The following is a 14,178-nucleotide window of genomic DNA, read 5'->3' on the forward strand; positions in this document are numbered from 1 at the left end:
ATCTGTAGGGTTTTATACTGATGTGACACTACACTGAACACCATGCAAGTAGCACTGGTACAGTGAGATGAGCGACCATGCAGGTGTCAGATGACTGTGTTCCCTTCATACTTATCTCTAAGATGACAGTAAATCAAAGAGGTTTCAAAACAATCATGAATTTAAAAAGTTACAGTATTTCTGTTCACAAGGATGCTTTCAGTTGTGCTTGTCATTGAAATTCTTTGGACAAGACAATGCAAAGCAACCTGGAATAGCATAACCTATAAGTACACAAAACATAGATTACAGGTATGATAAGACTATAATAATAAGACTTTATTGATATAGCACATTTTATACAAGAATTGCAGCTCAAGGTGCTTTACATAAAATCAATAAAAAACAATAATACAAGTGACAAAAGTAATAAATAAAATAGCAAACAATATTACAACTAATAAAAGTAGTAAAACCCTTCTGAGTTAAAAATTAGTTAAATGCTTTGGTAAAAAGGTAGGTTTTAAGCTGTCTTTTAAAAATGTCTAGCGTGTTTGCTTCCCTAATATTCATGGGTCATTTGTTCCATAGTTTTGGGGCATAATTGACAAAGGCCGCATCACCAATCTTCTTATTACTGTTTCTGGTGACCTCTAATAGGCTTTCATTTGATGATCGCAATGTTCTAGCTGGTGTGTAGTTTATAAGAGAGTTAGCAATGTAGCTAGGTCCTTGTCTGTGTAGAGCTTTGTATGTGAGGAAAAGGACCATAAAGTCAATTCTGAAAGTAACAGGGAGCCAGTGTAAAGTAGCTAGGACAGGACTAATGTGTTCTCTCCTTTTAGTTTTGGTTAATAATCTAGCTGCAGAATTTTGAATGAGCCGTAGTCTTTCAGTGGTTTTCTTGGGAAGACCAGTGAAAAGTGCATTACAGCCGGCTGGATATAAAAGCATGAATTAACTTCTCTGCATCCTCTTGGTTTATGAATGGTCATACCTTTGCTATATTCCTCAGGTGAAAGAAAGCTGTTTTGGTCACTTTATTTATGTGAGAGTTAAAATTCAAATCTGAGTCCAGGATTACACCGAGACTTGTCACCTCTGGTTTAAGCCAGGGGGTTAAACCTCCTAAATTCTTAGTAAACATCTCTCTCTTGGATTTGGGGCGACATAGTAGGACTTCAGTTTTGTCTTCATTTATTTTAAGGAAGTTATCATTCATCCATTTGTTTATTGCCAACAGGCAGTTGGTAACGGAATTGATGGCCGTTGCAATTTTGGGTTCAGTGGATATATATAGTTGTGTGTCATCCGCATAACTGGAAATGGAAATCTATGTTATGTTGTCTGATTATGTCGCCAAGTGGTAACATATAAAGAGAAAAAAGTAATGGACCTAAGCAGCTTCCTTGAGCAACCCCGTAGACGTTCTCATGTTTCTTAGACCTATGGTCTCCTAAACTAACATACAACTTCCTTCCTGTGATATATGATTTCATCCAGTTCAATACACTATCCGTAAACCCAATAAGCTTTTCCAGTCTATTGATTAGAATATACCATAATATACCATATTCAATACACTATACTAAACCTCTAAATATACATAATGCACATAATAACCTATACTAACCTTATAAACCTATACTAACCTAAGACAAGTGAAGTACAATAGTGCAATATTGCTGATAGTGCAACCAGTAGCTGAAAGTGACAGTATGTAAAGTGACTAGTGTGAAGTGTATCAGTGTCTATATCAATGTCCATTCAGAAGCCTGATGGCCCTTGGAAGGAAACTGTTGTCCAGTCTGCATGTGTGAGACCGAATGCTGCGGTATCACCAGCCAGAAGGCAACAGGGTAAAAAGACTGATGGGTGGTCACAGTCTCTTAGAATCCTGCCAGCTTTCCTAGGCATCGTGTATGGTAGTGCAGTCTTCCAACTTATTGTATCAAAGAGATGACAGTAAATCAATGAGGTTACAAAACAATATTGAACTAAAAAGGGTACAGTATTTTGGTTCTCTTAAATGCTCTGAATTGTACTTGTAGTTGTGTTCAATCACCCTTGGGCTGAGACATTTTCTCAGAACTGGTGTGGTTAAGGCCAGAGAGCCAATAGTCCTCACAGCTCACATAATCCAAATGCTTCAGTATTATAGACTGTTGATACTACTGCTGCCAGTGGTTACGCCTCACCCATAATGATTATTCACTGGTTTTATTTGAAAGTTGTAACGTAGACCACTGTGAAAAACGAGAAACCCAATCTCTCATCAGCTGTACTGTGATCTTATTAAACCTATCATGAGGTCACCTTGTTCATGACCAGCAACCACACCTATAAGGGATGATGTAGATCATCTAAAATATTCTTTTGTTTGTTTTTTTAATTTAACTATTTTTTTTCCACATACTTGATTTATAAGATTGCATTGCACTACAATATACATCATAATGAATACATCAAAATACATCATTATGTTGAATATTTCATACAGTGAATGAATCAAATTGAATCTTTTTGCAAATAATCCATCTTTAACTGTGTCTAGTCTCCATGTAAAATCATGATGCATCACATTGAGTGAGCTTTCCCCATCTTTATTGTTTCAACCATTCTCACAACATTCCTGTCCAGTTATGGAACCTACTCTGATTTCCATGAGATGTCATCATACAGATTCATGGCGAACCACCATGCTTCACATCTGTCAGCACATATTCATTCAGTTTTAACTGGAGGTTTTCATTGTGAAGTGAACATTCCCTGTTGAACCTTGTTCGGCCTTGTGCTTGAGATGTGTCCACAATTCAGCTCAGGTATGCTACAGTAGGCCTATATCTCTCTAAGCGAGTGAACATTCTCAGCTAAAAATATTGACACAGCCTACCACATGTTAGGAAGTGTTTTTTTTTTTAGATGAATTGGTTCCCTGTGCCATATTTATTTGTTCTTGGATAATTTTAGTAACTTAAACTAGAAATGGATGTGTTGTTGTTGGTTTAGGTGTGTCACCAGTGCACATGGCTATTTCTACAGTGCCTGACTGCAATCAACTCTCCGTAAACAGCCACTGTACCTTTGTGAACCCTGACCATTCACAGCAACACAACAGACACGAGAAATGAGAGTGAGAGCATTGGAAAATTACTCTCTTGTTGGTTTCCTGTTATTTTTAAGAAGAGGAAATACTGACCTGTTGTGTGGTGTATATACTTCTGCCTTGTCATTTTCCATTGAGGCTTCTGTCGACTGTCAAATAACCATGCCTTGGGCTGTCTTGCCATGCTGTGTTGTAATATCAGATATTATTATCAGATTAATATAATTCTATTAAAAATCATAGCTGTCCATTCAGGATTTAGAAAAAGTAATTAATCGTATTATCTACAAAATGTCTTAAATTGCATGAAGACTTAGATTTCAGATTAATCCAATCTGTCAAAATGTTGTTACTTACTTTCAGACCCGACCAAACACAACAGTGGTCTCAGGGGTCAACTGTCATTCTCAGTCAGAATGGAACTATTCTCTACATTCTGATCTGCTCTGCCAGACAGTGTTGCTACCGCGCTCGTAAACCTGTGACTGCAGCTGTCAATGTGGGTGGGATGTGTGCTCTCCGAGGCTCCTGTGAGGCAGGCAGGGCAGCACCCCGCCCTGTGTACGTCAGGAGGTGACCTTTAGTCAGGACAGCGTCCTGACTGGCAGCTCGAGGTGTTCCTGTGACAACCTTTTGGGATTTTCACACTTCATCCCGGAATGCCTGGAATCTAGGTGTCATTTCCTCTCAGGAAAAACATCTTGGCTGGCCAAGGTGTCCATGTTAGAGAGCCTCGCTACGTCTACATACCTCCTTACATCTGGAACACAGCTGGGATTAAGTACAGTACAAAGTCAGCTCTCAGCTTCTTTTTTTGAACTTTTCCATCCATATCTACAACTGTGTTCTTTCCAGAGGGATCATCAATGGACCCTCAGTGTCTCTAGTGAAGTCCGTGCAAAATTACTTATCCTGAGCTAGTTTCCAATTTCTTTCACGAGGCCCTTTCCAAGTATACACCTGTACATCCCAAAATAGTCTCTGTAGCTAGTGTGCATTACGTTACGCAGAGGTTTGGTAGCTTTTCATCTGGTGAACAACCTGTGGTGGACCTTACCTTCCTCATTAGCCTTGATTAAACGGCGTGAGGCCTCCCCTCCTCGCTTCCTGCTCCAGCTCTACTTGATACATAGTTTATTGGTGCTAAACACACGATCAGAGAGGAAGGTCTCATGCTTAGCCCTCAGTCTGTTTGAGAAAGAGTTGGTCAACAGTGACTTCTCTCGGCCTTCAGTCATCTGATAAGATTTCAGAGCGGGTATTTATGAAAGGACACATTGTCTTAATGTTGAAGTTGGACACATTTTCTATAAACATCGGAGAAAAAAGGTCCTTCAAAGTCTAGACTCTACAGGAAAGATTTTTTTGTAACCAAAACGTAGAGTACAGTGTGTGTCTGTGTTTCTACTATCTTCTTACAAAGTAAGGAATGTGGCAGGGTTTAAACTTGTTTTCGATGATTCAGTAATACGCAGCCTGTGAGCTCCTCTGAGTTTGACATTGGCAGGAGCCAGAGGCTGGGCATGGCCCATCCTTGAGCTTTACAGGAATAATGACTCAATGCAAATCAACCCACAGACATAATGTAGGCATGCTGTTTGACTTGCCACAAGTCTGACCACTTAAGTCTGAACTCTACCCTGAGCTGTCAGAGGAGATCTGTCTTCCTCACCTTAGTGATACACAACCAGATCGGGCAGACATGACGCCCCACTGCTCGGAAGGCTGGACATGTTGGTTCAGAGATGGACCCTGCCAAAACCTCAGACATCAATTTTAGGGAAAGCTCCTGGATTTGTTCGCCATCTTATGTACGTGTCAAATCTAGCCTCGGGGAGAAGTTGGTGTATTATTTGTGACCATTGCTGCCCACTGTATGTTTACCCACAGTCACATTCGTATCAATCATGATACAGTAACTGGGTCCCACCCAAACCCATTACCCTTAAAGCTGGCAAGACAGAATCTTTTTGAGTCCCTGTGGCGAGAAATGTGGACAGTTGAGAAACTCATTCATGGATACATATGGAGTTAGATGCTATTGTTGTGTGTTTTCCACAGTGTTATTTTCAGTTATTTTTAACTAGGTATTTGTACAATGTTGGATCTGTGTCATAAACTTTTGCTCCATCATGACAGACATGGTACCGTGGATTTCTTATTTCATCTATTATATGAATGCTTTCTTTTCTACATTTATAGGACAAATAATATTTTCATTGCTATGCCTACATTCTATGTGTGTTTGAATCAACATAGAATCCAATTGGCTGCTGTGCATACCTCTACATAGCCAAACAATATCCCCTCAAACTGAATGGGGTCATTGTATTTAAGACTCAGAAGTTGTTCTAAATGTGCGATGTCCTCTTTCAGTCCCAGTGAGGCTTTATTATCCGGCAGCCTTCCAACATATGTGGAGGGATTTGAAAATACATATTGTTTGTAGTGAGATCGAGCTTCCAGTAGAGTCTGTCCCTCACTCTCACCGTTGTCCTTGTTGACACAGAATGAATAAAACTGCAGCGACAGACAGATACTTAATATGTCTGAGACAATGAGAACTTGGTTCAATGCTCCCAAATTTCCAAGGTACAGTAGTAGTTGCAGTTGTAGCAAATGTGGTTGGCCTCTGTACTAATCTCTGTCTCCAATTTCCTTTGTCCTCACGACAGCAACTGTTCGTTGTGGATTTCATGATTGATGATATTTGACACCTGCAGACCACCTTTTTTCTCAGTTGAATCAATGCCTTCTTCACATATTGTATTTGTTTGAACCAAGACTTGTTTGAACAATCATGGTATGCACTTCAGTAATTCCCAGCAGAGCTCTGCAGCCTGACATACCAAAATAATATTTCAGTTGAGTAGTTTACAGTCGGTTTGTTATGTTTTACAGTGTATGACTCCTCTAAAGTATACTGTGTACAGTAGTGGTGTTGCCCGTTCTCTTGGGAGTAGTCCAACCGCTGTCATTCTTGGACAGTATGAAATGTAAACAGCATGGTGGGAAGGTGAGGTTTCAGAGCAAACTGGTGCCACCATCTGCTGAAACTCTCTGACCACCTGGTTCCCACCTGTATCGGACAAGCATACTTTCCTCTGTCTTGGTCTATTTTTAAACCACCATGTCATTCCTCCACTCCTCACTCCGTGAGAATAAATCCTCTTGTATCTCATGTTGAGTGTTAATAAATTAAAAAAAAGACTCCTTAGACGTTGTGGAGGTTACATACCAATGTTACTCTACGCGTTCTATACCCATGTTAGAACTGTAATTAACATTAACTTGGAAGAACTTTAACTAGGTACATTACTAAGCTGCCAAATATTTCCCTATGACTGCTGGCCTCAGCACAAGGCCATGTTGGTGTCTCCAACTTTGAATGATTAATTCATCAATTATTAACATTTTTTTTCAGTCATTCCAATTGTATTCCACATGTGTAGGGTTTGTACAATATTTTACAGAATGTTAACTATTGGACATATTTTTGGCCCATAAGGGACTCTGACAGGTTGGCCTTTGTGTCATTGTTTGAATTCAGCTGGGAGGAGTCTCCTCTACAATGGCCCAGCTCACAACCATTCAAGTTCGTCCCCAAGATCAGACATACTGCACCAGCACCATAGAAACGAGGAAGGATCGCAATCCTAAAAGTTGAAATCCAGGACAGGATGCCTAAACAGATTGAAGAAACTTCTGAGGCTGTCAGTAGCATCACATTGCAACAAGCACAACATTGTCGTGCAACATGGATGGGCAGATCGATATTTTCTCGTCTATATCCTATGTAGTTTGTTTTCTTCAACAACCGTTTAATCTAACTAATCATATGATTGAACAGCTGTTATGGAAACGTTAATCAAACTTTCCTGAATCAGTATCCAGTGCCAGAGCAGTAGCCTACGTTAGTTACACATCCAGGATGTATTTTTCTCTCCTCAGCTCGTGTGAAGCTGTGTAAACTCCGCTCACCAAAAGACTAGGAGAGAGGAGTGGGGAAACAGAGAAGAAAAAAGAGAGAGGGAGAGAAAAAAAGGCTCTGGAAGTGGAAATGGGCAACAGGGAGGAGGAATGTGAAACATTTCTGATGCCGCTCCAGTTGCTGTTTACACGGCGCGCAGCCTGTGACATCAGAGCCCGGACTTTATAAATGTCAGTGAGCCCAGGAATGAGCAGTTAGCAAACAGCAGCACCGGTAGCTCTACCTACATAACAGCACATAGAGGGATTGAGTATAAACCACTGTAGTGCTAGCAGGCAGACTCATCCACACTGGTCCTCATGGATAGACTACTCTGTGACAATGTGAAAGCTTTGGCTTTGCTGCTCACTATGGGTGTACAGGTGAGGCCTGACTTCTTTGTCTCGGGGTTACACCTGTTTAGATGGGAGGAGGCGGGGGGGGGGGGGTGTGGATTAGGGTTGAGGGTCTTTTGAATCCTTTGTTCTTGATGGTGATTGATGTAATTTAGTGGTTGATGTAGTTTAGAAGAAATTGTCAAATGGTTCTGAGTTCAGATGAAGATTATACTTTTTCTAGAGTGTTCGTATTACTTAATCTAGGTATGGTGGAAGAACTGGACCTTTTTCCATATATTAAACTTCCAAATTAACAAAGTTGATATCAACAATGTACTGTACGGTTTTGGATTATTGCAGTCATTTAATATGGGGTTTAGGTTTTTAAAGTGTTTTAAACTTTATCTTCTTTAAAGTGGCCATAATACATAAAGATGATATCCCTTCTTTACTGACCTGACCTATGTTTTTCTAACTAAATGAAACAGTGTTCCAGTGCAGACTATGAGTTGTCCACTTGGCTCCTTCCCCTCAGTGTAATTGAAAACAGAGCACTTTTGTTCAAAACTTGTGTTTTATTCCCAGAATGTTCACTAAACAAAAAACACCTTGACCAAAACCTTTGATCTTAATAATGACCAGGGAGTCGTTTTATAATTTCAGTAAAGTTCCAAAATAGGATTAAAATGATGATGGTGATCAAGTTTGAGATGGAAATGTTGGGTGGGATGATAATGATGATGTCCATAAAGACTTCTCTGACTTCTGTGTTGATGCCAGGTGTGGTGCCAGCTGTGTGAGCGACCATGCCAGTGCCCCAGCCCCCTTCCTCAGTGCTCAGAGGGCGTTCCTCTGATACTGGACGGCTGCCACTGCTGCCAGGTGTGTGCCAGGCAGCGAGGCGAGGCCTGCACTGACATGTATGCCTGTGACAGTCAGCGGGGACTACAGTGTGACTACAGTGCCAGCTTCCCTGGTGACCCCGGGGAATGTGTCAGTGAGTGTTACCCTTTTCAAACTGTCAACAAGCACACCCTGTCCTGTGCTGCCAGCCCATGCCTGTGGGGACAGGACAGAAGGGAGGATGTCAAAGGAGGGAGGTTCAGGGACTGTGGCTGCTACCCTCTGCGTTTGTCTGATGGTCTGTGGGACCAAAAGACGTATTTCTGACTCTGTTTAGAGCCTCCTCAGCCAGCCCATGGCGATGTCTTGACACCCCTCCAGACCTCTATTTCGAGTGCTGGTGTTGACACACTTCATCTGATGACTGCCCATTGAGAATGATCGATTGCAGAGACAACACGCATGGATTGAAAAACAGACTCCTCAGTCTCTTTGGCCTGCTTCCCTAGAACACAACCATTGGCAGAGGCACCCGTCTCTGGGTCTTCACGTCTCATGCCTTATGCAAGCTCTCTCTCTCTCTCTTTCTCCTCCCTGCTTCCTTCTCTCTCTCTCTCTCTCTCTCTCTCTCTCTCTCTCTCTCTCTCTCTCTCTCTCTCCCTCTCTCTCTCTTTCTTTTTCTCTCTTCTCCTTCAGTCCCTCCTTCTGTATCTCTCTCTCTCCTCTCTCTCTTTCCCCTCTCCCTCCCCACTGCTTGGTTTTCATTTCCCAATAGTTTTCCACTGGGGTCTGGTCACGGTCTAACTCTCTGGGTGGGGCTGCAGGGCTGTAGTCATGAAGTGGACTGATGTGATTGGCCCTCTGTGTTCCCCTGTCCTCAGGTCAGGAAGATCTGAACTGTGAGCTCAACGGGGTCACCTACCAGGATGGACAGGTCTTCCAGCCTTCCTGTAACACCCAGTGTCGCTGCCAAGGTGGAGGGGTGACCTGTGTGCCTCTGTGCCCTGTGGACGTCCGCCTGCCTCGCCCAGACTGCCCTCACCCCCAACACGTCCAGCTGCCTGGGAAGTGCTGCAAGGAGTGGGTGTGTGAGAACCTGGACAACAGCATTATTCAGGACGCCATAACAGGTACTGTAGCCCAGACGAACCACTAAAAGAGAACGTCTTCAAAAAGAGCAGGAATAAACTTTGGAATACAAACTTCAGACTGATTCTAAACAGCTGACCTTCACAAGGGGGGATTCAGCCTAGAACACACTCCTTACACACACCATTTAATGGAGCAATTACGAAGGCTGTTCTGATGGTAACGTTTTTGAATGACACTCCCACATTCCCACATTTGTATAAACTTTGTGTCGTTGACGGTCATGTCTGACGGCATTTTATTGAGGGCTCTTTTGCATTTCATTGGGCTGAGTCTGGCCAAATGAAAACTCTTAATGTCCAAATATAACTTACATTTAATTGGAAAAGTCATATCACAGGCACTTTCCAGTGACTAAGTCTGCAGTTTCATAACAAGAGCTCTGGCTAAGCTTTGTAACAATAAAACCCATGAGGCCAAAGACATGCTCCAAACCAGAGTTAGGAACATAAAACCACTCCAAACAACATCTGGAATTTCTGACTATGTCACCCAGTCAAGCTATGTCAATAGCCATGGAACATTTTGTACTGAGTGCTCTCAAATTCAAAGCCTAGATGGTGTCCATGCTGTGTAGAGTAACAAAGCCAGTGAAATAGTTGATTATTATTCTTCACATAATCAAGTTATTTTAAAAAGATCTCCAGAAAACAAATTATATGGAGATGTGTGTGAAGTTAAAGTCTGATTTTACATAAGGTACATTTTAGTCATTTAGTCCCTGAAAGACAAACTGTTCTCATCAATGGATTTTCTGTTTTTCGCCTCAGCCATGCAGAGCAGACACATTCAGAGTAGGCTCAGATGAGATTGTTTGGATGTAGCTCAGGATGTAGCTCAGCAGTTCACGGCTTGATGTTGTGACTGGGCCTCATGCTCTGTCCCCTGGCCCTGCTCCAGCCTCCAGGACGGACGGCAGGATGTGGCCTGTACTGCCCGCCCTCCGGCACAACCCAGCCTTTAACTGTGTGGACCGGAGCACAGAGTGGAGCGCCTGCTCCCGTACCTGTGGCGCTGGGGTCTCCACGCGCGTGTCCAACAGCAACCCAAGCTGCCGGCTGGAGATGCAGAGCCGTCTGTGTAAGGTCCGGCCCTGCCAGCCACTCCCTCCTCAAAGGACCCCCATGGTGAGACCCCAACTATGAAACACCGCCAGGCCCACATCTCCACCCTTACCCCCCCACCACCACCACCCCCATTAACCCCCCCCCCTCCCAACACACACACACACTGTCATGTGACTTTGGGTGTCAATCCGCACTGCCCCACAGACTGTCCGTTATTGTCCTGTATATATATGTCCTGTCTTCTAAAACTCAGTGTGCATGTCTTGTCCCCCAGTGGGGACGTGGGTCGCGATGCGAGGCCAGCTACAGGTTAACGACGCCGGTGCGGCTGGTGCACCAGGGCTGCTACAGCACGCGCGTCTACCGGCCCCGGTACTGCGGCCAATGCAACGATGCCCGCTGCTGCACCCCCTACCATGCCCACACGGCCCAGGTGCCCTTCCTCTGCCCCTCTGGCAGGCTGCTGCAGAGGGCTGTGATGATGATTCACTCCTGTGTGTGCCACTACAACTGCCCCTACTCTGCAGAGTACAGGGCCAGGCTACAGAGGAGTCCAGCCCCCCGGGGCTAGAGGCCCAGCCACCAGGCCCATGCACTGACTGACTGAGTCCCCCTCATGGAGACTGTCCAGGAAGGGACCAGGAGGTAAACTAGGGTTGGACCCAGCAGAGGATCGTCATAGGATAGGTATTGTGTAAGTAATGAACTGTGACTGAGTCGGGGACAAAAGTTCTGTTTGACTGGACATGCTCACTCTGCACTAGGAACCCTAACTCTGCCCCATTGAATCTTTGTTAGAGCCCAGAGGTTTTCTCTGTGTGTTTGAATTGAACAGGAATGACCAGTGTTGTTGCTTAGATCTCTGTAACTAACGACTACATAGAGACGCCAACGTTTGAGTTGATAGATACTGTATATTGACATGCAAATACAGTGTGCTACCCATTTACCTTGGTGTGGTGGTAGCCAGATGGAATTGCACTTAATTGTTGTTGCTGTAAATATATTTCAGGTGTTTTTAAGCATTGTAAATTTGCTTGTATAATTATTCTTAACATTCACAATGCCTCTCTCTGTCTTGTACATGACTAATGTCATGTTTTCTGTTGTCCTGTCCTGTAATGATCACACAAACACTAAATCTGACTCTCCTTTAGTTAACAGCCAGTTGTTGGTTACATGTTGTAGTCTGAGTTGACGTCAGTCAAACACTTTTCAACTCTCTAAGTCTTTTGGAGTTGATTAGTCTTTTCTCATTACTGTTGTACAGGAATGATGCCTCCATTCAAATAAAGCATCCAACACCAAGTTTCTGATTCATGTTCTCAGAGTATCATCTAACCCTGTCAGTCACAGTTGGCACACAAAGTAATGTACTACATACATAGTATTACACATATACTGTACATAGTATTATGCATACACTGTGATAGCACAGTGTATGTATAATGCACAGCCACAAGGAACGTCACATGGTCTGGGTGATGAGATGTTTCTCTGCTGCTCCATGATGAGGACTGACCCCAGACAGGAGCTGCTTCCTGACACCATGAACGTGTGGCAAGTCTGACATCTAGTGGTATCATTGTGAAGTGGCACGAGAACACAGACTGACATGGAGAAATATGGTGGATTAACCATGACATCTGTCTGTTGAAATTATGATCACAACAGTATCAAATAATGAAGGTCTTGGTCAAATGTAAGTTTGTTTAGTGGGCAATACTTTACATCACATTGTTAAGGGAGCACAAACAATGGCAGTGTTTTCATTTTAACAGCATTATCAGGGTAGATTATATAATCAGGATTGATTGTCCCAGTTAGATTCAACTTGGTTTACGGTCAACTAAACTGCTTTGCAGTCTCATCATACAGTAAGACATACAGTATAACCTGGCATTTCAATGATTTAACATAGCTAAGTCTCCAATTCACTCAAGCTTGGACTTTCGCCCTTTTAATAAACCTCCAAACAAACATCGACAGGAAAGCCAGACCAAAGTGAGCACAAGCAGAAGAGAACCCAGCAGCAGTGCCAACACGTCTACGTTGTGATAGACGTACCAAGGCATCTTATAGGCCTCAGTACGCAGGTGTGCCGCCCCTTTATGTCTCATAACAAACTCTACCCAGAAGGTGGCGCTGTCCATTGGCTGGATGGGTCGATCATGGTGCAGCTGGGACAGCTTACGCATGCTCTCCCTGTACGGCTTCCTTTCATCCAGGATGTTCATCAGAGCTTGAGTTAGAGACTCTACCTCCAACGTGGTCACCTCAACAACCTCTCCGACGCCCCTCTCCTTCAGACGCATCACGTTGTCAAACTGGTCAAAGATGAGTGGGATTCCCAGCACGGGGACGCCATGGTAGATGGCCTCGTAGATTCCGTTTGTGCCGCCATGTGAGACGAACAGCTTCGTCTGAGGGTGGCCCAGCAGGTCGTTCTGAGGCAGCCAGTCCACCAGCAATGTGTTGTTCCCCAGTGAGGCTGGCCTCTCTCCCAGGTGTCTCCACACCACCTTTTGAGGCAGACGGGCGAACGCAGAAGCAATGACCTCCGACCTCTCAGGACCCAGACCACCCAGGAAAGTGCCAAATGTCATGACCACCACCCCGTGTTCTCCAGAGCTCCTCACAAACTCCTCTAAGTCTGCAGGGAGGGGCTTGGAGGGCTGACATTGGAAGCCACCGATATAGATGACGTTGGGCATGGTGGGACGAGGGAACTCAAAGACAAAGTCCACGCGCATCAGCCACAGATCAGCTCCTTGAATAAGTGACATGACATCCACACCTGGGCCTAAGTACTTATCACACACAGTCTGGTAGGGAGGTCCAGCAACGACATGGTACAAGTAGAGACTGAGGCCATGGTAGAGGTGATTATACAGCCTCTGGACAAAGTCCATTCTGTCTGTGTTGCGGGAGAACAGCTGGGGGATGTAAGAGAGAGGAGAGGGAGCTATGGAAAAGTGTCCTTCTCCACTGGGCACCCAGCGGACATTCAGCACCAAGGGCAGCTGGAGATATCGGGCCAACAGAACTCCAACAGGGAACACTGGGTCAGTCAGAACCAGGTCAAACTCCGCCTCCTTCAGCTCCCTCATCAGAGTCTGATTCTCAAACATGGCAGTAGCCATCTGGATCAGCGTGTTGTGGTTCTGCCGGATCATGCTGAAGAGGTGGTTGTAGATGGCCAGGAAGGCCCAAGGTGTTCCCTCACCACGGCGGAGCTCCAAACTCCTCATCAGGAAGTTAGCCATGAACGTTTTGCTCTCGATGACCTGGGGCTCCTGCAGAGGGATGGTGATGGAGGTGTAGTGGGGAGACATCTCTGTCACGTACCAGCTGGTGGAGGAGCGCACCACAGTGACCTGGTGACCCCGAGCATGCAGAGCCTCCACCAGCAGACGCATGTTCAGCCAGTGACTCCCGTCTACGGGGTAGACCAGAACTCGGCCTGCGTTGCTGGAGGACAACACCATCAGGATCATCAAGACAGAGGCCTGCACACTGAATGACCCCATTACTGTAGAAAGATAGCAGATAACAGTATGGACTACAGTTATTTTCAACACAAAACACTGCCCCGGGTGTAGATTATTGGTATTGTAGTTAAGTTGGAACTGCAATTTCATTACGTGGAACTATGAGTGTTAGTGGCTTTTCCACCTCAACCTCCCCTGAAATTCTGAAACTGACATTCAGCAATAATGCACAACC

The 14,178-nt window shown here is 44.3% G+C and overlaps 1 protein-coding gene and 1 pseudogene across 1 annotated transcript; one reads left to right on the forward strand and one right to left on the reverse strand.

Annotated features, from left to right (window-relative positions):
- The first annotated feature begins 7,286 nt into the window (after positions 1–7,286).
- ccn5 (cellular communication network factor 5) lies at positions 7,287–11,760 on the forward strand. Its single transcript, XM_084680043.1, has 5 exons — positions 7,287–7,438; positions 8,174–8,390; positions 9,118–9,366; positions 10,286–10,512; positions 10,727–11,760. Exons 1-5 carry the CDS (start codon positions 7,376–7,378, stop codon positions 11,021–11,023), a joined length of 1,053 nt encoding a protein of 350 aa, XP_084536169.1. The 5' UTR covers positions 7,287–7,375; the 3' UTR covers positions 11,024–11,760.
- Positions 11,761–12,386: 626 nt separating this feature from the next.
- On the reverse strand, positions 12,387–13,982 carry LOC146251816 (UDP-glucuronosyltransferase 2A1 pseudogene; annotated as a pseudogene).
- Positions 13,983–14,178: the final 196 nt, after the last annotated feature.

This window comes from Hypomesus nipponensis, chromosome 18 (genome assembly GCF_054491055.1).
Source record: "Hypomesus nipponensis isolate SF chromosome 18, ASM5449105v1, whole genome shotgun sequence".
Taxonomy (NCBI): domain Eukaryota; kingdom Metazoa; phylum Chordata; class Actinopteri; order Osmeriformes; family Osmeridae; genus Hypomesus; species Hypomesus nipponensis.

Coding starts and splice junctions, on each gene's coding strand:
- ccn5 (XM_084680043.1), top strand. CDS start 7,376: ATGGATAGACTACTCTGTGACAATGTGAAAGCTTTGGCTTTGCTGCTC. Junction 7,439..8,173: donor TGCTCACTATGGGTGTACAG/GTGAGGCCTGAC, acceptor TGTTGATGCCAG/GTGTGGTGCCAGCTGTGTGA. Junction 10,513..10,726: donor CTCCTCAAAGGACCCCCATG/GTGAGACCCCAA, acceptor CTTGTCCCCCAG/TGGGGACGTGGGTCGCGATG.